The 24,522-nt window shown below is 36.7% G+C and overlaps 2 protein-coding genes across 2 annotated transcripts; one reads left to right on the top strand and one right to left on the bottom strand.

Annotated features, from left to right (window-relative positions):
* Positions 1 to 7,395: 7,395 nt before the first annotated feature.
* Positions 7,396 to 9,178, bottom strand: LOC115990511. The gene is made up of 3 exons (XM_031114341.1): positions 8,239 to 9,178; positions 7,581 to 8,010; positions 7,396 to 7,492 (listed from the first exon to the last, which is right to left on the bottom strand). Exons 1-3 carry the CDS (start codon positions 9,176 to 9,178, stop codon positions 7,396 to 7,398), a joined length of 1,467 nt encoding a protein of 488 aa, XP_030970201.1.
* A 1,667-nt stretch (positions 9,179 to 10,845) lies between these two features.
* On the top strand, positions 10,846 to 24,240 carry LOC115992409 (guanylate-binding protein 2). Its single transcript, XM_031116600.1, has 14 exons — positions 10,846 to 11,293; positions 13,357 to 13,518; positions 13,855 to 13,920; positions 14,120 to 14,263; positions 14,415 to 14,528; positions 16,008 to 16,109; positions 16,276 to 16,461; positions 18,564 to 18,653; positions 18,718 to 18,852; positions 20,265 to 20,387; positions 21,536 to 21,621; positions 21,731 to 22,343; positions 22,503 to 22,580; positions 22,738 to 24,240. Exons 1-14 carry the CDS (start codon positions 11,036 to 11,038, stop codon positions 23,779 to 23,781), a joined length of 3,201 nt encoding a protein of 1,066 aa, XP_030972460.1. The 5' UTR covers positions 10,846 to 11,035; the 3' UTR covers positions 23,782 to 24,240.
* Positions 24,241 to 24,522: the final 282 nt, after the last annotated feature.

Below are 24,522 nucleotides of genomic sequence, written 5' to 3'. Positions count from 1 at the left end.
ATGTCCAAACTCCAATGCCCGAGCTACTGCAATTGCTTCAAGCTCAAGTGGCTGGAGTGCTTGGGAGATCTGTTGAGTGAGGGATGCAATTATGAAACCATTATGGTCTTGGATAACTACTCCCATGCTGCTTCTATTTTCATTCTTGAAAATTTCTCCTTCAAAGTTTATTTTGAACAAATTGGCATTCAGCGGCTTCCATTTCACCCTTGTTCTCAACGTCACCGATGGCTTTGGTGGGAGTGCAGCAAAGAATTCATCTAGCCTTTCTTTTGCCTACAGTGCGATCTGGTCCGAGTTGCAGCAAGATTTATGGAGGTGAACCTGGATTCTCCGATGCTATATTCCCCATGTTATCATCACAAAAACCTCTGGATTGGACTGATATTTGAGTATCCGTGATAGCAGCTCTTTGAAGTTGGTATTCCCGATGTTTGGACGAAAACTTCACTCCGAAGACAACCATACCGAATCGAGACCGTTGCATGATCACAATGCATGGATAGGACTCTCCTCTTCTCACAAGCATCATTCACACAATGGATTGTCCGTAATATGTCATCTCATCAAATTTGTTTTTGTGGGAATTGAATTGTGACAAGTTCACCATAAGAAAATTTTTATTTTGTTAGGAATTCACGAATCCCAGATACTATGCCAGAATTTTTTCTCGTCAGCTTGCATTTCCTCCACTCCCCCATCAGCCTCATGCTTCAAGGACCTGTATCCAAATTTGCAGGAGTATTTTCCATTTTGAGTCCACGGCCAAAACAGAGCATCTTCAGTGTGGTGTCTTGATAATGGGATCTTCTTGACGAGCTCGGCTTCATAGGGAACAAACAAGCCACCAATCATTTCATTGTTCCATGTCTATAAGTGAGCATCAATCAATATGTCCACTGTAGCTTCCTCCCGTCCCTCCAAAACAAGCAAGGACACACGGGTTGGGTGCTTGATAGGCAACCATGTGTGTTGCCAAATCTGAACTTTTTGCCCATTACCTATTCTCCAACAAGCTCCACGGTTAATGACATCATGAACATTGAGTATGCTTTTTCAAGCATATGAGCCGTGCCTTGATTCAAAAGCCTCCATGGTAGTACAATCTAGGAAGAATCGGGATTTAAATACTTTGCAAATATAGGGAGCTTCTATCCTGTAATAAATGCCAAGCTTGCTTGGCTAAGAGAGATTCATTGTGCAAAGCTAAGTTACAAAAACCCATACCACCCTCACTTTTGGACTTGGTTATCTCATCCCATTTTAGCCAACGAATCTTCCGCTTATCCCCATGTTGTCCCTACCAAAACTTCTTTATTAGCACTTCAATTTCATTGCACAACCCCAAAGGGAATTTGAAGCATCTCATCGCATAAGTTGGGATTGGTTGGATAACTACCTTGATGAGCACCTCTCTTCCAACTTGAGAAAGGAGCTTGCCCCCCCCCCCCCCCCCCTAACCTTGCAGTTTCCTCCATACTCTCTCCTTGATATAACTAAAACTTGCTTTTTTTCCTTTTCCAGTCAAAGATGGCAATTCCAAATATTTTTTGTAGTGATGGATTTCACAAACTCCCAAAATTCCTTTAATAATCTGTCTACTTGCTTTTGTTATAGATTTGCTAAAAAATATAGCCGTCTTCTCCCTATTAACTTTTTGGCCAAATACTTCTTCATACAAGGATAAAAGGTCCATTACCTTGCTACATTCTGTGGAGGTGGCCTTACAAAAAAGAAGGCTATCTTTTGCAAAAAAACAAAAGTTTAGGTCCTCTTTTATACAACCTGAACCCAGTAATGTCTCCATTGCTTGTTGCCTTTTTAATGAGGCCATGTAAACCCTCAATGCATAAGAGGAAGAGAAAAGGAGAAAGTGGGTCTCCTTGTCTAAGGCCCCTTGAGGGATGGATTAAGTCTTTCAACTCCCCGTCAACTAGTATTAAGCAGGTGACAGTTCTCACACACACCATAATAAGCCAAATCCATCGTTCACAAAAACCCATTTTCCCTATCAAATTTTCCAAGAAAACCCATTCAACCCTGTCATAGGCTTTCTCATGTCGAGTTTCAAAGGCATAAAGCCATTTGAGCCAGAATTATAGATTTTCATGCAATGTAGTGTTTCAAAAGCTATCAAGATATTATCAGTTATAAGGCGACCTTTGGAAAAAGTAGATTGACACTCAGTTTTAACAAAATTGAGGAATTGTTTGAGCCTATTAGCTAGTACTTTTGAGAAAATTTTGTAGAGAACGTTGCATAAACTAATAGGGCGATATTCTGACACAAACTTAGGATTTTACTTTTTTTGGACGAGGGTGATAAAGGTATGATTCACTAGGTGTGGGAGAGTACTTAAGTTCAACCAAGATAGTACCGATTGAGTAACATCACCCTCAATCATAGGCCAAAAATGTTGGAAGAACAAAGGAGGCATTCCATCAGGTCTAGGAGCCTTCATTGGTGACATTTGTTTCAAAGCTTGTACTACTTCCCACTCCTCAAATTTGCAGATCAACTATTGGTTCATATCATCTGAAATCACTTGAGGAATCTAGTCTAGAACTCCTTGGTGTAGAATCAAGTTTGACGTGGTGAAAAGCACTAAATAAAAATTGAGGAGAACTCATCATTCAGATCTTCTCTCCAATGTCCATGGTGGTCAGTTATCCCCATAATCACATTTTTCCGAAACCTATAAGAAGCTCGACTATGGAAAAGTGTTGCCATCTCCATTTTTCAGCTAGAGAAGGTGAGATCGTTGATTCCACATTCTATTTTGTCGGTCTAATAATACATTGATCTCAAGTTTCAATTCTTTGATGTGGATGTTGCTGCCACTCCTCAAGGCCACGACTTCCTTCTCAATTTGCATCTCCCTCTTTTTTTCATTTTTCTTTTTTAATTCTCTATGGAAATTTCCAAAATCATTGTGATTCCACCATGATAAGTCCTTGCTGCACTTGTCTATGTTTCCAGGAATTTCCTTGTTTGAATCCAATGAGACACATGACCTCCAAGTTGCTTCATCCACCTCTCCACACCTACTATCTGATAGCCACATCTCCTCAAATTGGAAAGGTTTCATGCAAGTTGGTGCTTCAATGCCTGTTGGATTAATAAGAAAAAGGCAATGATCTAAGGAAAGGCAAGGTAGATGGTAAACCTGAATGTCTGGGTTTCTCAAGAATTAAGAGTTGGTAGTTAACCCACGGTTGAGCCTCTCCTAAATTGAGTGGCCTTTAACATAATGCTTACTCCATGTGAATTTAGGACCAGTGAAACCCAAGTCCATAAATCCACATTCATCAAGAACATCCCAAAAAGATTGCACTTGTTTATGCGCACAAGTGGTACCTCCGAAAGGAATGAGTGGTTTATCAATAAGGGTTCAAAGCTTGGTCCACGCCTCATGTCTTTTGGCAGTGATTGGTTCACCAAAGAAACTTGTGAAGTGCCATTCCTACGGAGTATTCTTCTTAACAAGTACATCAATGCAATACTTCAATGAGTCTTCAACCGCGATTCAAATACTTTCCATCCACAACAAAACCAAATTGCCTCCCCGATTGCCATTGGGAGCAGACCATTTAATTTTAATATCAAAATTACATAACACTTGATCTAGCCATGCATCATCTGTCATTTCTCGGCTAAAAACGTGAAAGAAGGATCTTTTGCATGGATGTAATCTCCAAGCTCTCTCTCTCTCTATATGTGGGTTCCCAAGCCTACGATAGCTCTAAATTGATAGACTCATTGTGATGGGCAGGTCTGGTCATTAGCCTCTGCCAGTATGATAGGATTGATCTCTTTATCAACGAAAACCATATGTTTTTTTTTTTGGGTGGCAAACCATTGGGATAAGAGAGCTTCTCATGAACTCATTTGGTTGATAATACTGAACCTCTTTATGGGCACCGGGGGGGGGGGGGGGGGGGGGGAGTCGCCACCAAGTTATATGGTCTAGGACCATGAATATAGCGTCCTTTCAAGGAAGGCCTTTGATCTTACTACCAGAGTATGGGTTTAGAGTTTAGGTACGCTCTTGGAAAGGTATTAGGCACCCAAGATCGCCTAACCCTAAGGTTTGTCTCCCATCATTGTGTCTTACGTCTTAACCTTATTAAAATCATGTTCAACACTTTCATTTATACTCACACACGCACACTAGCATACATCTATGCATACAACATGACATCTTTATCCCAAACAACATCCTTATCATCCTAAAGCAAGAGAGCCAAATACAAAAGAAACCCTAGCATGTGAAACCCATCTTGCTTGGTGAAATTGGTATTCTAGACTTTGGTAGCCAATGATTATATCACATCATTCAATTAGTTTATATCACCTAGAAACATATGATTGCAAAGATTGAAATAAGCATTCAAAAGCATGATGAAACCATATTCTAAGCATGAAAAGATAGATAAGAAGAATTGAAATTAAAAGATATGGTGAATGTGTGTGATGTGTGATAAATCCTAATCTAAGAGCATATCTATTTGATTTGAAAAACCCTAAAACATTCAAAGGCTAGAAACACCCTAGATCTAACATGCTAACAATCAAGAATATGCGAAGAACTTGAAAAATAAAACATGCTTGAATCTAAAATAATTTGGCATAATAAAAAGAAAAGGTTTAGAAACCTAATTTACATGCACCAATACTTCTGAGAACTCCAAGCAAGAAAACTTCTCTAGGAGGGGATTTGTTAATAGGAAATTGACAGCTTGAAACCAAGAGAAACAAGTTACCCCTTCTAGTGAGTTGAGACCACAAGGACCAAAACACCAAAAATACCTTCCTACTACTAACTATAAAATAGGGACAGTGGGAGAGAGAGAAATTTCAGGTTTTTTTTTTTTTTTTTTGAAATTTTGGTTTTGGATTTGAAATCTGATGTGTTTTGAACTAATATTGGAGATGGGTATTTATATAGGATGTTGGGGGGTTAAGGATGAGTTTTTGGGTAATGTGGGATTGAGAGAAATTTAGTCTTTCATAAGCAAAATGTGAAGTGCAAGATCAAATTGAGTGGGGAGCAAGACAGACTAAAAAATGGAAGAATTTGGGAGTTTCTAGTCCAAGTGTTGCACTTGGTTTAGATCCTTCCCAAATATTTTTCTTTTCAGTTCACGTTCTTTTGTTTTCAGTTCACGTTCTTTTTTAGAATTCCTTGATTCTCAAGTTCAACAAATCAATTCCAAATATGATTAATTAATTAATTAATTATTTAACTAACCAATTTTGCTTGGAATTAATTAATACTTTGTCTTCATATTGAATTAGATATATGCAACCTTATCATAAACTACATCCTCAACCAATAACATTATGACACCTCATTTAATTTAAATTGGACTAAAAATAGACCAATAATAATTAAGTGTTCATAACCACATATGGTTGGGACCTAATTCATGTAAGTGCACTTTACTGTTAAAATTTGTTTCTTTGATATCTTTCAATCCAATTTTACGATTAAGGCTCATGAATTGTTGTTTTGATTGTTATAATTTCAAGATTTTTATTATGCAATCAAAATAGAAATCAAACAATCGAAATTATTGATTTTCCTTGTGATATGATATGTAACGGGATGTATGGTGCAATGCAAATGAGGTTAAAGGAGAGTTGCAAAACGGGGTGTCTACAATGTTAACTAAATCTCTCTAAAAAAAAAAGGAAAAAAAAGGGAGTGAGGGATTTTTTTTCCTTTTAAAAGATGGTGTTCAAGTGTGTGAATCATTGTGAGTCACGTGTTTATTTTTTTAAAAGTAAAATGGTTTAGAGCATTAGCATTTGGGGGTGTAAAGACCCCCAGTTGCTATTTTAGCAACTAATAACAAAAAAAAGGCCCACATCCGGGGGTGGGGATGTAAATTTTTTTACATTCTATGAACAATTGGTTCTCATAAATAGAACCAACTGTTCACACAGGATGTAAAATATATATATATATATATATATATTATTTATTCCTAAATATCTACTACTTCCCTCTCTTTATAATTGCCTCCCATCACTCACACTCCCTCTCTTCCTCTCATGACTTTTAGACTCTCTTCCTCTTTTTCTTTTCTTTTTTCCTTCTTCCTCTCACAATAATTGCCTCTCTCACTCAAGATTTCTATTCTTTTTTGCTTCTTCCTCTCACGGTGACTGCCTCTCTCACTTAAGATTTTGGTTGGTTTAGATTGGTTTAAGGGGGTGGGCGAGCTTTAGATGGGGGTTGTTGGTGGCCGTGGGGTTGTGGAGTCGTGGGACTATGGTGAGTCTTGGTGGGCGTGGGGCTATGGGATGTGGGTTGAGTGGGTTTGGGTTTTGGTGGGTCATTAGGTGGTGGAGTCCAGTCTGTTTGGTGGTAGATTGCAGTGGTGGTGGTTGCTGTGTTTTTTATGGTTGGTGGTTGTGGGTTATGGATTTGATTTGGTTTTTGCTCCTTTTTTATTTGGGTTTGTGGGTATGTAATTGGCAATGGTGGTGGTGGTGGTGGTTGCTGTGCTTGGGTGAGGGTGGTGGCTACCTATGAAGCACGGCTGCGTTTCGAGACTTGGGTGCGGGTGAGGCGGGACTCGGCGATTAAAAAATTATTAAAAATATTTATATTTATATTTTTAATATATTGCTAAGCATACTTTTTCACATTATACAAACATATACCAAATTTAAGAGCAATAGTAGATAATAACTAAAACATGATGTTCATAAATTAAATACAACCCACAAGATTGAAACTAAAACATTCCATGATGTTCGGAAATTGGAATACAACTCACAAGTTTGAAACTAAAACAAAATAAAAGATAATCAACAAGACAATCAAGAAGATGATCAAACACCAACATCATCATCATCAAGATCAATAGCTTCACTTCGAACTTCACTTTCACTAGTAGTAACACTAGTGCTAGCATTCCCAATAACCATGGCCTTCAACTTTGGCTCATTAAGTGTAAGGGCTGCATTTTCAAGAATTCTAGCTCCTCCATGTATGTCACTCTCATTCCAAGAGTCTCTTGCAATATCCCATATCTTTGTTACTGTATTTACGTACTCCTCATTGCGCCTTGACAAGAGTCGAAGATTAGAATGCACATATACCAAATCTTCAGCACGTGCAGGAGCCATTTTGTTTCTTTTTAAGGAATGAATGAATTTGTATGTGCTCCAATTCCTCTCAGCACATGAGGATGAACAAGGTTGTTCAAGAAGTTTAAAGGCAAGGGATTGAAGAGTTGGAAATGCGGAGCCATGGTATTGCCACCAAACCAAAGGGAGTAAGGCCCACCTATCTGTCAAGGCATCTGGTGAAGGAAACCTCCCTCCTGAAAATGCAGCAAACTCAAACTTCACCACCTTTAATTCATTCTCATCTTCAAAGTATCAATCCAAACACTTGCTCCTTTCCATAGAAATTTCATGATCTCGATGTGGAGAGATGCGTTTTGGATTCTCCAAAAGCCATTCAATGGAGTAATACCTAGTTAAAGATTAAAAAACAAATATAGATGAAATGTGTGTTTTACTAGAAGGGGGAACTAAGGAAAATAGAAAATAAATGTACTTACTTAGGATTTAAGGAATGAGCCAAGCAATGTAATAGTGTACAATTTTTAGTCCATCGATCAATAAGTATATCATACACCACACTCCAAAATGAGTTATACTCAACATCTTCTAAGCCTTCGTGCCGATATATTGCTACCTTCACCTTCTCTATCATTGAATCCCACATCTCATACACAAGATGAAGACAAGGCTTATTTGTGTCGGCTACTCGTAGCATATCATAAATAGGTGCTATGAATTCAAGGATATAATCAACTTTATCCCACCAAAGATCACTTAGAATCATATCTTTCACCTTTTGAGCTTTTCCAACATCATCCTCCCTATAAGAAGCCCATTGCTCACTAATAGTCATAACTTGAAGGCATCTTTTTATCAATTTCAATCTTTGTAGCATTACAACAATCGAAGTAAATCTAGTATCAGCAACTTGGAGCAGTTTTAATGGACAAAATTCATTAAACATTGCCAACCTCATTGAATGGTTCATAATAAAAACACGTATGAAGGATGCATCATCAGCAATACGTGTAATCTAACCACATTCCTCATATGTAACTTCATTCTTTTTAGTGTTTTTTGTTACATAAATATTCTTCAAAGCTAGATTGAGAGTGTGGACAACACAGGGTGTCCAAAATATTTTAGGATACTCACCTTCAACAAGAGCTCCAGCAGACTTCATCACATTAGCATTATCAGTGATGACTTGGACAACTTTTTCATGCCCAATCTCTTTTATAGTATCCTTCAACACCTTAACAATATAATGTTTGTTTTTGAATTCACCTGACTCATCAATTGCCTTTATAAACACTGGACCCCCATCTGATACAGTCATAATATTAATAAGAGGCCTCCTTTGTGGATTTGACCATCCATAAAAAACTATACTTACACCATTTTCAAGCCAAAAGTCTTTAATTGGTTTCAAGAGTCTTTCAACATGAGCTATTTCTTTTTGCAAAAGTGTTGTTTTTAAGGTATTGTATCCAGGAGGAACATAACCTGGAATGCTATGGGTAGTAGCATATGCATAGGAATTACGATAATATGGGTTCCTTGCAAACTTAAATGGAAGCCCACTGGTGTAAAACATCCTAGCAATTCTACTATCCAATTCATGTTTAGCATTATCCTGGAATGCTTTCTCAATAGGAGAAATCCCAGTCACCTTCCTCCTCTTATCATCAACCGAATTTGTACTATCACTCCCTTCCTGTCTCTGAAATGGGGAAATAGGTATAGGCCCACGGCCTGGGAGAGGTGGGGGTAAGGGAATTCGACTTCTCTGTTCTTTCTTTAACTTATCATTCTCAACTTGATCATGCATTCGCTGCATTTCCAGCCTATGGCTCGGTGTCACATTAGGGCATGCTTTAATACCTTTATTAAGATTTTTTAATAAATGAGCCTTAACCCTAGAATAGGATCCCAAATAAACTACATCACAATAGTTGTACTTAAAGTATGTGTTTCCACCTTTTTTAACAGTAGCACTAGGTGGTTTTTCTACTTTAGTCACATACTGCCAAAGAGGACATTTAGCATTTGGCACTTCTTGAGATGAAGTTTCTGTGCTAGTAACTTCATCCATTGCAAATTCAACAGATTCAATTTAACCTACAAATAATAACTATTAAGTATTAACTAAATAAATTAATAATAAATCATACCCAAGTTCACAGATTCACAATGAGTAATAAGTAATAACTATTAACTAAATAAAACTAAGATTGAAAACTAAGATTCACAAATCACAAATCACAAATCAAAGATCAAACTAAGATTGAAAGCTTTATATCAATACCTGAGTTAAGAATGCGTGAAAGAGAGTTGAAGAAAGAATGAGCTGAAGTGAGTCAAGTCAAGTGACTGACTTGGCACTGGCTGAGTGTCTCACAACGAGCAGAATAGAGGCAGAGAGCACACAGAGAGTGAGAGACGAGTGACAGAGTGAGAGAGAGGTAGAGAGCTGAAGTTTGGTGTGTTTGTGTGAAGTGAGTTGAAGTAGGGTTTAATATTAAGTTCAAATGGTGTGTTTTGCACCCTTCTTTTTTTTTTTTTTGAATTTCGGCCTAAATCGGCCAATACGGCTCGAGTTGGCCCGATTCAGCACGAATCGGCCCGAGTCGGAGTCCCGTCGACGCAAGTTAGCTAAAAAAAAAAAAGCCACATGGCATGGCATGGCCGGACGCGCAGGCAGCGACGTCCCTTGCGCGTCGCTGCGTCGCGCCGCGTCCAACGCGGGTGTGGCACCTTTGGTGCCGCGTCTGTGCTTCACAGGTGGCTACTGTGCTGTGGTAGCTTAGTTTTTTTTTAATTTTTAATTTTTAATTTTTAATTTTTTTTATGATAATGATTTTTGGACTGATTGAGATTGTGATTGTGGTGGCAATGGAGGTTGGTTTTGGTTGTGGCGGAGGGTGGGTATGGTGGTTGGCTATATTTGTGGTTGGGGTGTGGTGTTTGTAGTGGTGGGTGAAGAGAAAGAGACTAGAGGAAAGAGAGAGAGGATTACTTTTTTTATTTTATTTTATTATGTAGTTTATATTATTTTATTAAGTTGCATGTAAAAATAAAAACAGGGATGTAGGGAGAGTTGTAAAATGAGTTGGTAAAATAGATAAAGTGGTGTTTGAGGATGCAAAATAGACATTTTTTTGCATTATTTGCATCCTTGGATACTAGTGTTCTTATTCCAAGTTAGATACCATGTCAACACTTCGTTATGCTGCACTGAACATAAACTAACATACATAGATTGTAGGATAATAAGTAGAACATTTTACAAAGTTTATGAAGAAAACATAAACTTTTGAAAGTTTATAGACAAAAAACAAACTTTTGTAAAATTTTAAGGACAAAAATGATATTTTACCTAATTTTTTAAAAATGGCATTAAAGATTGAGAACTAAAATAAATCGCAATTAAAAACAAGTGCCAAAGAAGTTTTGAGATTGAAAAAACACTGAAAAACAATTTTTTTTCTTTTTAGAACAATTTCTGAAAAATGCCAAAAAAAAAAATGTGAAAACAATATTCAAAGTTCCAACAGAAATTACTTCATGCTATTAAGTCTAGCTTTATATCCACGCTGTCGTTCTGACTAAAAACTTAAGAGAACTATAGCATCCAAATGCCGAAAAAGCCCCTCCGTTTGACAAACAACCGCCCTAACAAATCAGGTACATAAGCGTAACTTCACTGTCCATTTGCAGCTTTCAGGTTCACTTTAAAGTTTAAAGTATAAAGCCCAAAAGGCCAAAATCACCTACTCCTTTCCCTCCCCAAATTTTGAACCCCCCCTTTCCTCTCAGTCTCAGTACCCCGAAAAGAAAAAGAAAAAGAAAGCGAAGAAACAGTGAGACATATAGAACAGAAAGAAATCAAAGCAAAGCAAAGCAAAGAAACAAATCAGAGAGACTATAACAAACCAAATCAAAGGCAACGATGTTGAAGTATTTCAGAGGAAGAGACAATTCCTCTTCGGATACTTCTCCTCAATCTTCCTCATCTCCTTCTCGCTCTCCTTCTGCGTCGCCGGTCACCGGTCCGGCGAGGCCGATCCGACTCGTTTACTCCGATGAGAAAGGAAAGTTCAGGATGGATCCGGAGGCCGTCGCCGCGCTCCAACTCGTCAAGGGTCCCGTCGGCGTCGTCTCCGTCTGCGGTCGCGCTCGCCAGGGCAAGAGCTATATTCTCAACCAGGTGCGTTTTCTTTTTCTGGTTTCGTTTTGCCACGTGAAATTGATTTTTTGGTTGTTGAAAATTTTGTGGAATTTAGGGTTTGTGGAATTAGGTTTTAGCAAATGAATTGTGCTTTTGTTTCCATTGCTTTTGTGAAGTGAGAATTGAGGTGGTTTTTTTTTTTTTTCTAGGGTTTGCGAGTTTGAGCGATTTCTGGAGAGCTTTAGTGTTTGTGTTAGGTATAATTGCTTGAAAAATAAAGTTCATTAGCATTTTAGAGAGTATTGCTTCTCTAGGGATGTGAAGCTTTGGGTTTCAAAGTAAGGGATTACAGCGTGCTAATTTGATAGTGCATTTGTGATTTCCAGCAATTCTGGAGTTGTTAGTAAAACTACATAGTCATGGTTGTTAATGTACAGTAAGTTTTGATGGCAATTTTGAGTCTCACTGCCTTGGAGAAGTGAAAAATCTAGTTGCATGCTTTCGTATTGAGGTGCCAAGACTTTGGAATTTGTTGTACGGTTGTATCCTTCTGCCCAAAACTTGCACCACATGTAAGACCTTGCTACAGGACTTGAATCAGAAGAAAGTAAACAGGCGAAGAGTAGTAGTGCGTTGTGTTTGAGCTTAATGATCTAAAACATGGAAAGGGAATAGCAGGCAGTATATGCAGTGGGTGACTGGTGGATGAGGTTGTTTTTCAAATTTTCTTGGTGTCTACATTTGTGAATGCTGAGAGAATATGTTTTAGGTCTTCTGCTGAGGGTGACAACACTAGGAATGACCCAAACTATTAAAAGGCTGTTGCAAGATAAACAATGTGTAGAGGAAAAAAGTCAGTACATCGGTTATAGTTAAGATGGAAAACAGGGCCATGGAATCGATGGGTTTTTATGCCCTCAATGTATATAGTCTTGAATCCATCCACTCATTTCAGGTTGGCCCTTGGGTCACATGTTTGACCATTAGCTGTGTTTATTTAGAGCCATAAGAATCAGATGCCGTTGTCTCCCATCTTTTTCTGGATGTCCCTTCATCCTTGTGTTATTTTCAATAGCTGGTGTCACCCCTTTTCCCTTGGAGTGGTTTGAGCTTTTATTTTATTAGAATTTGCTTTTGTTTCCTTAATAAGAATTAACTAAGACAATTTCCATATTCGTGGTATGATCTTTTGGAGGATTTTAACCTAGTCCTCTAATTTTTAAGGCCTATGAGCCTTAGCTTAAATGTTTCCTCATCCCCTTGTAAGAATAGGGTGGATCAAAGGCCACTAAATGCATGCATAACTCACAAATAAAAAGTATTCTAATTTTTAATTACCTCATGTGAATTGTTTCAGTCAGGCTTAATATTGAACTCTTTGCAGTAGGTTCTTCTTGCTACATTTATTGTGGAGAGTTTAAATACGACACGAAGAATAGAAAAAGAAAAAGTAGTTCTGCTGAACTCTTCTTCCTGTCAGCTTTTTCTTCTCCTTTCTAAAGCTGATCCACCCCTTAAATGATTTATCTGCTTCTCTCCTTCTATATGTGCAACATTTCAGAAAAGAAACAAAATTCCATATGTTTCTGACTCTGATTTTGCATTGTTTTGATTCTTAAATCCCGTGGAAAACTGAATACTATAATCAGAGCACCAAGTATTTCATAGGCCAGTAATAGAAAACATAACAGATACCAGTGGCTAACCCATGATTTTGCTGTCTCAATTCAATTGACCTGCATGCGTAAAATGTTTAGAATAATTATTATTGGTTACTTATCTGCTTCTGCCTCTTTTCCCAATCTTTCTTTCCATTTTGAAGCATGAACTCGCAAATTATTCTTGGTAATGAAACAATCCATATTTTGAACATTTTGTGAAGAGATTTTATCCCACTTATATGTTATAAAAGGTATTAAAAAAAATATTTTCAGTAGCCCTATATGGAACTCAGATCATTATTTGAATGTGATGTATTATGATCCGGTTCTTGTATTTGTTGATTGTTATTACTGTTTATGTTTGTGTATAACTATTACCAACGTTCAAATGTTACGAATCACTATTGACCAAGTCTTTTGTTTCAACCTTTTGTTTTATAGCTTCTTGGGAGGAGTAGTGGATTTCAAGTAGCTTCAACTCATCGGCCCTGCACAAAGGGGCTTTGGTTGTGGAGTGCACCGTTGAAGAGAACTGCTCTTGATGGAACTGAGTATAATCTTTTATTATTGGATAGTGAAGGAATAGATGCTTATGATCAAACGGTCAGCTTTCATTCTTTACACTGATGATGATTTTGCTTATTGTTCATCTTTTTCTGTTTCAGAGACTAATAAGAATTATTTTATTTGATGTTAATGCTTTTGACATATTTTTGGATATTTCAACAAATTTAAATTTATTTGAATATTGTGATGAATTTCAATTTATACTCTGCATTTAAAAAAAAAAAAAAAAACTCTGCAGTTCTATGTTACTCCCTAATCACCGCTTATGAAATTACTTCTGAAGTTACTTTCAACTCTGTAATACTTAATATTTATCTAGTATCCTTCTGTTAGATTATTTCATCTTACGGCATCATCTCTTTTGTTTAACAGGGAACATACAGCACCCAGATATTCTCCTTGGCAGTCCTCCTATCTAGCATGTTTATTTACAACCAGGTTGGGGCAACTTATGCTAATACCTTGATTGCCAACATTTTCTGTAGATATAATTGAAAATAAATTATTTTTTCTAATTAATTAATTTATGATTTGGTACACTTTTTGACACAAGGTTAGAGTATACTGTTCATAGAGTACTTTTTCTATCTGGATTTATTGCTGCATCTGCCTATTTATGTTCCTTCTTATTAATTAGATGGGCGGCATAGATGAGGCTGCACTTGATCGTCTCTCTCTTGTTACTCAAATGACAAAACATGTCCGTGTTAGAGCCTCTGGAGGAAGGACTACAGCTTCTGAAATTGGGCAATTCTCCCCAATCTTTGTTTGGCTTCTAAGGGTAATTTGTTATGAATTGTATTATTTTCATCTTTCATATTTGTGTTGTATGTACGTGCAAAATGATATATCCGTGTTATATTTTTGTTTATTTTTAATATATATATATATATATATATTTTGTGTGGCAATGCATAACGTCTTCCATGCAGGACTTCTATCTGGACTTAGTAGAGGATGATAGAAGAATAACACCCCGTGACTACCTGGAACTTGCTTTGAGGCCAGTTCAAGGTAGTGGAAAAGATATGGCTGCCAAAAATGAGGTACTTTCTGGGTCTTGTTGTAGTTATTCTTATAAGATTGCTGCGGGAATATTTTCTTTGTTTGACTGGATTGACTGCTATGAGAAGTCTTTCTATTTTCTGACTTTCCTTAGTACACTGCCAGTGTACCAGGGAGCAGAACTTACTTTCCTTTTAATGTGGTTTTTCTTTACCTATCAAACAAAGATTGCTGAGGGAATATATGAGAACAATTATGCTTTGGTTTTTGCTAATTCTTGGTAAGGTTAGCTGTCTTGAGGGATGCTCATGCTCTTCTACATAACCTGGATACTCTTGCAAAGAGGCTAGGTGTATGTTGGAAATGTGTTAAAAAACCAATACTCTATTTGTTTCAGAAAAGTGTATTGATGTGACAATTATTTAATTCAATCTTTTAAACCACTTTAAGTCATTATTCAATTAAGGAGGTGACAACAAGTATGATTTTGGATATGATAAAATGACAGGGAGGAATATATGTGGTCCATCTTAATTACTTTGTTGAGACACATAGCTGACCCAAAAGTTTTGGGAGTAAGGTTTTTTTTTTTTTTTTTTTTTTGGTATCAATGGCAAACAGGCAAAGCCAAGATTTGACTTTAAATTGGCAAAGTTTATAATATACAAATACATGCACACAGACAAACACTTGTATGTATGTGCAAACAATTATTAATTTATACAAAAACAAAAAAGAACTAAATCAATAAACATTTAAACAAGTAAATTAAATTTAATTGATTATAAACAATCTTTCAAGAAGAAGAACAAATTGTTGCATGAAGAGAATTTTATCATTTCCCCCCCCCCCCCCCCCCCCCCCCCCCCCCCTATCTTTGCTTGCCTTTGATACATTTTGAACCCTAAACTATTTAGATGATATAGGAAAGATCAAAGAACTAATAGTCGATTAGTTATATGGGATGATATAAGGATGGGGGGGGGGGTGTTCCCCCTTAATTCACTGGCTCTGCCCTTGTTTTGGATTGTCCAACATGCAATGAACACAAATAGATGCATTGAGATGTAAAATTTGTTTTACTTTGGAAATAAAGTACTTGTAAAGCACATAGTTGTAAGTTTGTAATGACCCTAACGGGTAACATAGTCGGCTGGGAAACATGCCTCATGAAGTTGTTACTAGTTCAAATATCCCCTCTTGCATCCCTTGAAGGAAAAACTTATAAAAAAGAGGACATAAGCTGTTGAAGGGGCAGAAAAAAGAGAGGAAGTGAGCAATGACAATGGTTTGAACTAGAGTGCTTATCCTTGCCGCTCTTTCTTTCTAGATTATTGTATTGAGATTGTCCATTTTTTCCTGAAGCTTGTTTCTGGGTTCTTTTTTTGGGTTCCCATTTATGGTTTTAGTATACCTATCATGGTCTCTTCAATTATATGGAGGGGGTTAAGAACTGGATTTTGAAACTTTTTTTTTCTTTCTTTTGTGGTGCTGATTTTTTTAACAATATTGATCAATAGATTCGGGATTCTATCCGAGCTCTTTTTCCCGATAGAGAATGCTTCCCCCTTGTGCGGCCTTTGAACAATGAAAATGACCTCCAGAGACTTGATCAAATTTCGGTTAGTACCTTACGGTTCTTTGTGTATCCTATTATTTTTCCATATCTTTTATTTTTTCCTTTTTATTTATTTATTTTTTTGTTTTTGGGTATAGTCATATACCAACTTTGTTATTTTCGCTTTCTAAAATATTATTTATTTCTTAACTATTTGGTTTTAAATGCAGTTGGACAGACTAAGGCCTGAATTTAGATCTGGACTGGATGCATTGACAAAGTTTGTTTTTGAAAGAACAAGGCCAAAGCAAGTTGGGGCAACTGTAATGACAGGTCCCATATTGGTTGGTATTACAGAATCTTATATTGCGGCTCTTAATAATGGTGCAGTTCCTACAATTTCCTCCTCATGGCAGGTTAGTATTGTTTCTTAAAATTTCATGTAAATTTATGATGGTTTATTTCGAAGGAAAGTGTTAGGTATGTATTCCAAATCGTTTATTTGCATTTATGGTAAGGAAATCTACATTCATCATAGCAGTTAAATTGATGAAACTCTCACAATATAGAGGGAATTTTCAATGAATATTAAGTAGTAACAATTGTTATATTAGAGATATATTAAATTTGATTGACCTATATATAAAGAATCAGAAAAGCATTAAAAAACCTTATGTGGAGCCTTTTGCTGGTTTCTTTATTTTCTCATGTGGAAGTGAATAATTTTGCATATCGGAACAGCCAACGAGCTTTGGCTCATATGACAGCTCCTCCCCTATAAGAATGAATGGAAAGTGCGGACCTAGGTTTAAACCCATTGAGTGCTTGCATGATGTACCAATAAAAAAAATGGATACAGGCATATAGGAGTAGATACGTAATAGTAGAACATGTTGCTTATATTGGTGATTTCAAATGGTCATTAAGATATTTTCTTTTTTTTTTTTTTTTTTGGGCATGGCTGGATTCCAATGTTACACCGCCCGGGGGGGGGGGGGGACATGTAACTATTGCATGAAAGTCAACTCAAAATTATGTTTGCTTCCAATTTAAATTATGCATTCTCTTCCTTGTTAGGTAATTATATCCAGCCCCAACAATTTATCCTTACTAGAAATCAATTAGGCTATCTGTGACTGTAAGTCTGGATTTAGGAATTGCTCATTTCCAATTACACATGCATCTAATGGAATCCATGACCTAGAATATGGTGGAGGTGAGCTCATTGGCATCATCTTATTTAGCTTTTTTCTGAAAGTGTGCTAAAATATGCTTGTACTTTGAAAAAGTGAGGTTTTAAAAGGTTGTATATAAAAGCTAAATGAAAGAGTTGGAGGCAAACGGATTGTAATGTCCATTTGGTATAACTTATTTTTGTAGCTTTTTGAAAATGAGCTGTTTGACAAAGCTGTACCTAGAAAAAATTGGGCACGTAAAAAGTTGGTGCCATTTTAGAAAGCCCAACTAATGGGCACGTAACCAATTTGATTTCCATCAATAAGTGATGCGAACTGGAGGCCACATAAGGTCTCTTGAACTTTGGTGTTTAGTGTAAACAAAGCCAGATATTATCTAATATTTAACAATGAAAACAAAATGGCTGCTGAGGTAGAATGTTTGGTCATGTACTTTTGGGTTCATTATTTGAAGAAATACTCCAATTTTGCTTGCACTAGGGTTTTTAACCCAAAGCCATGCATTTACATTAAATCAAACCAAATTCTATGCGCTCTTCCCTTCCGTGGCCTTACACAGATGTAACACTATACATTCTTTTCGTTTCTTATCAAAATGCTGTTGCACTTAGTTTCCCTCATTTAACACTGATATAAGATACACATTTTGCACGTTTTCACAAAGCTATATGCCACATTCTTTTCTTTCTTCTTTTTTATTTTAAGTTTAAATTGCAATGTTAACTAAAGAAGGAAAAAATAATTACCATTGTGCATAGCGTATACAAAATCTTAGGGTTTAATAGGAATCTCAACCCTAGAAGAACTCTTGAAAGAAAAGGATCTGAAATATCAGTTGTTTCAATGCTATAATTGTCTTGCTTTTATGTAGTTTACATTAGAGTATTAATTAAATTATTAAATTCACCATTTCTTAACAGCTTAAGATTTTGGGACAATTGGTAACTTATCATGGTATTAAAGGAAGTGGTCTTGAGTTTGAACCCTAACTTCTCTTTACTTCCGATTTAGGCTCCGTTTGGTAATGGTGTTTAAACAACAAAAACTGTTGTTTAAACACAACATGTATTTCCACACACTTTTTCATCCACACTTATTTCCACAAAACTTAAACAACATTACTAGAAATCTCTTACCAAACGGGCCCTTAAATTGTTAAAAATACCATGTGTTGGGCTCCACTTATTAAGGCAGAGTCTGCATCTACATGTAAGAGGGACTGTTAGAATCTTAAATAAAATGGTTTAATTCCTCATTTCCTAAAAACTTAAGCTTTTCGGGACAATTGGTAATTTATTAGTTTCCATTTTACTGTTTTGCAGAGTGTTGAAGAAACTGAGTGTAGGAGAGCGTTTGATTCTGCTACTGATGTTTATAAGTCTTCTTTTGACCGTTCAAAGCCACCAGAGGAAGTAAGTGATGGTTTATGTCCTAATTTATTATTATTTCTATCATATTCTAATTCTAGTTCCTTAGGTTACATTAAGGGAAACGCATGAAGAAGCAGTTCAAAAATCCTTGGCAACATTTAATGCTGGTGCTGTCGGAGTTGGTTCTACAAGGAAGAAATATGAGGATTTACTCCAGAAATTTTTTAGAAAAGAATTTGAGGTAACTGTATCTTAAAAATACAATTAGAGAACACTTCATTTTACCAGTGTTAATGGATCTCAGTAGAGTAGTTTGCAAGTTTTTGGAATTTAAAGCGCATCTAAATGCACAAACTATGCCTGTGGTTGTGCTCATGCATGCATTTTTATCTCATGTATATTTTTATTGTCTTTCATTTGATTAATTTTTTGGGAGCTTGTAAGCTGTAGTACATGTGGTTTTTTGGTCACATGATCTATTAAGATTTCATGTTCCTTTTTAAATGGCTTAATGAGTTAGCTAAACAAAATACGCGTGCATGATCATTTTAATCACCATGTAATGGGTGCGAGGATATTCCTCTAACCCAGTTTAGAGGAAAACTTTGTCGGAAAGAATTGTTGCAGTATCTAACAAGTATTTTGTAGGTTAACTGGCACACGGACTGTATCTTCTAACCTGTATAATTATTGGGAAGTTAAGTTTACTTATTGAGCTTTTGCCTATCACTTCCAAAAAGGTCAGGTACATGCAGAGCAATGAATTGCTCAAATGCCCTATTATAAGTGTTGAATCATTGACTTTGTCATTGGTAATGAGGGCGGGGGGGCTGCCATTGGTTGGAAGTATTGTTATTTACTCTCTGCTTAATCTAGCTAGTTTATGACATAGACTTCTTTTGTATTTCAAACCATTATAATGCATTCTATGCCATTTATTGCGGATCTTATGGCTTGCTCTCTTGTTCTTTCAACTAATGGATAAGATAGTTGGGATTAGAGAGAAGAGGGGAGAAAAAAGAGAGAACAAGATGGGTATAGTAGTGTGATTAAAATATTTAGAATGTTGGTTAAATGGTTAAATTCACCATATCCTAAAAACTTATGCTTTTGAGATCTATCATGGTATCAGAGTAAGTGGTCTTGAGTTTGAATCTTGTCTCCACTTCACATATTTAAAAAAGTTAAAAATCTTACATGTTGGGCTCCACTTATTGGGGGAAAAGGAGGAAGAGAGGGGAGGGGGGGGGGGGGGGGGGGAGCTTTAATTGAAGTGAGAAGTCAATTTAAAACGGGGTTCTAGTATGCTAATAAGGGCTATTGCAACTAATCTAGCTTACCCTGAAGGCCCATACATGAGGAGTGTTAGAATAATGGCTAATGATTTATAGTTTAAGCTTTTGGGATAAGTGGTAATTTATCATAAACAAACCAAAATTTTAAGTTTTTTCTTAATATATTGCATTTTCATTCTTAAATTTTTCTTTCGTAGGCTTAGATAGATCATTTTATGGTTAAAATAAAAGAGCGACCAACACCAACTTGTTTTTTTGTTTGTTTGTTTGGAAGTATAAATTGGTTTTAATATGCATGTGAAGCTACAAACAATGTTTGCATCTGTTTTTATTACTGTAAATTGGTCTATTGATGCAGGATTATAAGAGGAATGCATATATGGAGGCAGACTTGCGATGTTCAAGTGCTATACAAAGTATGGAAAAGAGGCTGAGAGCAGCTTGCCATGCTTCTGATGCAAATATAGATAATGTTGTGAAGGTAAGCATCCATTTTCTAGTTCTTAAACATGTAAAGTGTCTTGAAGAAAAAACTATTTTGGCGTCATGTTTTATAACTAACAAGGTCATTTAGATGTCGTTTTGTTTTGAATCATGTGAAAATTAGATTATGTCAAGGTTTTCTTTTTTGCCTTAGTATTAAATAGTTATTTGGATTTTTTGATGTCATTAGGTTTTATCATGTTGAAGGTTTTATTTCATGAGGAATACTCAGCTTAATTAGTTTGACAAGCATCAATCCATGTTGTCCTTAAATGAGGTTTCCCGGTTTATCTGGTCATTACACAATAAATTGGAAATATTTGACTTTGAAGTCTGAAGAATTGTGCTACTGTGACTGTTGAAAAATATATTTGACTTGTCCTGTCTATTGAATGTGTGACAGCATTGAAAGAGTATATGACAAAGTGTCTATGTGAGCTGATTATTGGATTTATTGGAGCTAGAATCGTACTTTGAAATACAAATCCTACAAATTAGATGATTTTATAGAACTACTGTCTTCAAATTTTTATTTTTTCATGGATGACTAGTTTAACAGTCTGACCAACCAAAGTTTTGCTTTAATCAGTCCCTTCTCTTGTTTATGAGCATATTCAAGTGGAATTCTTGGTTTCTATAGCGTGATTGTTTCAGAAAGAACATCAAAACCTTTTTCATGATATGGGAGGATGGATCTAGTGGGCTGGCTATGCTGGATGAACTATGGCCAGCCTGATTATGAATTGTCATGAGTTGCTTGGTTTGTCTTGGAGGAATTTGTGCTTCATAATTTCTATATTGCCATATTTATATGTCAGGCTTATATTAGCATTATTGGTTCCTTATATATAAAGACAAACTACACAAATCTTCCAATTTGGGGTAAGGGCCGTTACCATCTCTAGTTGTCCCTGTATAAAGCATCTATCTGTTACATGTTTGAACTTTGATCTTTACTATTTGATATTTATTTATTTTTGCTATAATACAATTACTTGGGTCTCAAGAGCTAATAACATTTATCTTCTACATTCTACATGATATACAAAACATGCCATCTTTATTACCAAAATACATGGTTTATGGCATTAAAGTTCTTACTGGAAATACTTTCCCCATTGAATTTAGTTGTAAAATGTAATGCAGGTTCTTGATGCTCTTCTATCTGAATATGAAGCATCATCTCATGGTCCAGGAAAATGGCAGAAATTGGCTGTGTTTTTGCATGAGAGGTTTGTCTCAGCACTCTGCCTCCTATTCTTTTACGGTTGTTTGGGTTTTGTTTTCATTTTGGGGTGTTTGCATGATTTTGTATATACCTGATCCTATTGAACTCTCCAGTTTGGAAGGTCAAGTACTTGACCTCACCAAGAGGTTAATAGATCAAGTCAGATCAGAGAAGAACTCCCTCATGCTTAAGTGCCGTTCCATTGAAGATAGGATGGCATTGCTTAACAAGCAGCTGGAAGCTAGCGAGAAGTATAAGTCTGAATATCTGAAGCGTTATGAAGATGCTATCAATGATAAGAAGAAGCTTGCAGATGAATATATGAGTCGCATAACTAATCTGCAGGGAAATTGCAGTTCACTGGAGGAGAGGAGTTCAAGCTTATTGAAAGCCTTGGATTCTGCCAAGCAAGAATCTTTAGACTGGAAAAGAAAATATGAACAGTTCTTGACAAAGCAGAAAGCTGAGGAAGATCAAGCTAGTTCAGAAATTGCAGTTCTCAAGTCCCGAAGCAGTGCTGCTGAAGCACTGCTTGCAGCTGCTCGGGAACAAGCGCAGTCTGCTCAAGAGGAAGCTGGGGAGTGGAAAAGGAAGTATGATATTGCTGTGAGAGAAGCAAAATCTGCTCTAGAAAAGGCAGCAATTGTGCAAGAACGGTCAAATAAGCAAACACAACAGAGGGAAGATGCTCTGAGGGAAGAATTCTCTGGTAATTTGGCTGAAAAGGTAAGGTTCTCTCTCTCTCTCACACACACGTGCACATCCCCCACCCATACATGCATGTGTGCACAGAGAAGCACACGTGGTATATAAGTTTGTACATGGATCCATTAATTTTGTGCTAGAGAATAAAAAAGATTTTTTTCCCTTTCAATTATTACTTAGGAAGAGGAAATAAAGGACAAGGAAGCAAGGCTGGCATATGCTGAGCAGCGTTTGACAACTCTAAAGTCAGAGTTGAAGGTGAGCATCTTGGATCTTTACATTAGGGAAGGGAACTTTTGTATAATCCCTTTCTTGCTCTACACACACATGCACATTCATTTGTTGCAATAGATGATTATATTTGTGGTGTATGTGTGATATTGAAGGTGGTACTTGACTGACAATTCCTTTGCAGGTTGCAGAGTCGAAAGTGGAGAGTTATGATGCAGAATTATCATCGCTCAAGCTTCAAATCAAAGAGTTGAATGAGAAGTTAGATGATGTAAATGATAGGGCCAAATCTTTTGAGAGAGAAGCAAAGATACTGGAGCAGGAGAAGATCCATTTGGAGCAGAAGTATGTATCTGAGTTCAAACGGTTTGATGAAGTACAGGAAAGGTGTAAAATCGCTGAAAGAGAAGCTAAGAGAGCAACTGAAGTAGCTGATAAAGCTCGGGCTGAAGCAGGTACTGCTCAAAAGGAAAAGAATGAGATGCAGAGGTTGGCAATGGAACGATTGGCACAGATTGAGAGGGCTGAGAGGCAAATTGAAAATTTGGAGAGGCATAAGAATGATTTGGCAGATGAAGTTGAGAGAATACGTGTATCAGAGATGGATGCTGTTTCAAAAGTTGCACTATTGGAGGCAAGAGTAGAGGAAAGGGAGAAAGAAATAGATTCATTATTGACATCGAACAATGACGAAAGGTCTACTACAGTACAAGCCCTTCAGAGTCTTCTGGACTCTGAACGTGCAGCACATGCAGAGGCTAACAACAGGGCAGAAGCCCTCTCTCTTCACCTACAATCTGCCCAAGCAAAAATCGACAAGCTCCAGCAAGAGCTGACCAAAGTTCGTATTAATGAAACAGCACTGGATAGTAAGCTTAAGACTGTTTCCCATGGGAAACGTCCAAGGGTAGATGACTTTGAAATGGGGTTGGAATCCGTTCAAGACATGGATACAAGTGACAAAATTATGAGAGGAAACAAGAGGTCTAGGAGCACAAATAGTCCCCTCAAGTACATGCACTCTGAAGATGGTGGTTCGGTGTTCAAGGGTGATGAGGATAACCATAGCCAGCAAACCAATCAGGAGGATTATACAAAGTTCACTGTCCAGAAACTTAAGCAGGAATTAACAAAGCATAACTTTGGTGCTGAACTGCTGCAATTGAAGAATCCTAACAAGAGAGACATTCTTGCGCTTTATGAGAAATGTATTCTCCAGAAGTCATGAAAAACTATCGAGAAGTCATTGTAAAGAAAAAGATACGGTGCGTGTAATCTAGAGGGAGTTGATTTGATAGATTAGTATAGAGCCTAGAGGAGTTAAGTTATCAAGGGGTGACTATAAAGGTTGCTTTTTTTACACTATCGGTCACCGACATGTGCAGATTTAGGCTAGATATGTTAGTCTTTTTCGTCGTAATTTATTTTCTTTATTTCTTAGTTGTGCCTTTTCTTGTGTGGGCATGTTTTATAGAGTTTGCTTGTGGTGACCTTGCCATTAATTTTTTTTTTCCCAGTCTGATATTTGTGGTTGGTGTGCGAAACAGAAGATTTGCGTACTTCTTGTATCATTCGTTGGTCTAGTGTAGGGCCAACATCATTTTACTAAATTTCCATTAATGAGGAAATAGGATAATGTAATGTTGGGTGACTCTTGCTCTGATTTCCATTACTTTTTGTTTCTTAATGCTCTTATGCGTCTATCTGCCAAATTTACTAGATTTACTGTTGTCTCTGATTTGTGTTGGTCTTGAATCTTCAACTACCATCCCTTTCCATTGGCTTGCACAAACATTTTTTCTCCAGTCTAGTGGTAGTCGGTCTTTTCGCCCTAAATCTCTCAATCCGTAACTGTAAAGATGCCCAGATGGAATGACTAGATTATTCTTTTGGGTAAATATTAGTACACTTTATTGCACGCAAACATTTGTGTGCAATAAGCGTAAGAAATAACCTATTCTTTTTATTC

This window comes from Quercus lobata, chromosome 5 (assembly GCF_001633185.2).
Source record: "Quercus lobata isolate SW786 chromosome 5, ValleyOak3.0 Primary Assembly, whole genome shotgun sequence".
NCBI lineage: Eukaryota > Viridiplantae > Streptophyta > Magnoliopsida > Fagales > Fagaceae > Quercus > Quercus lobata.
The sequence above is the reverse complement of the archived record's forward strand: the minus strand, read 5'-3'. Positions and strand labels throughout refer to the sequence as shown.

What these genes read in the sequence shown, in the direction of transcription:
- LOC115990511 (XM_031114341.1), bottom strand. Translation starts at nt 9,178, where the DNA reads ATGGATGAAGTTACTAGCACAGAAACTTCATCTCAAGAAGTGCCAAAT. An exon ending in TGCTGGAGCTCTTGTTGAAG is followed by an intron (nt 8,011 to 8,238) that starts GTGAGTATCCTA and finishes AACTGCTCCAAG; the next exon opens with TTGCTGATACTAGATTTACT. An exon ending in GCTCATTCCTTAAATCCTAA is followed by an intron (nt 7,493 to 7,580) that starts GTAAGTACATTT and finishes ATCTTTAACTAG; the next exon opens with GTATTACTCCATTGAATGGC.
- LOC115992409 (XM_031116600.1), top strand. Translation starts at nt 11,036, where the DNA reads ATGTTGAAGTATTTCAGAGGAAGAGACAATTCCTCTTCGGATACTTCT. An exon ending in TAGATGCTTATGATCAAACG is followed by an intron (nt 13,519 to 13,854) that starts GTCAGCTTTCAT and finishes TTTGTTTAACAG; the next exon opens with GGAACATACAGCACCCAGAT. An exon ending in ATATAGATAATGTTGTGAAG is followed by an intron (nt 20,388 to 21,535) that starts GTAAGCATCCAT and finishes AATGTAATGCAG; the next exon opens with GTTCTTGATGCTCTTCTATC.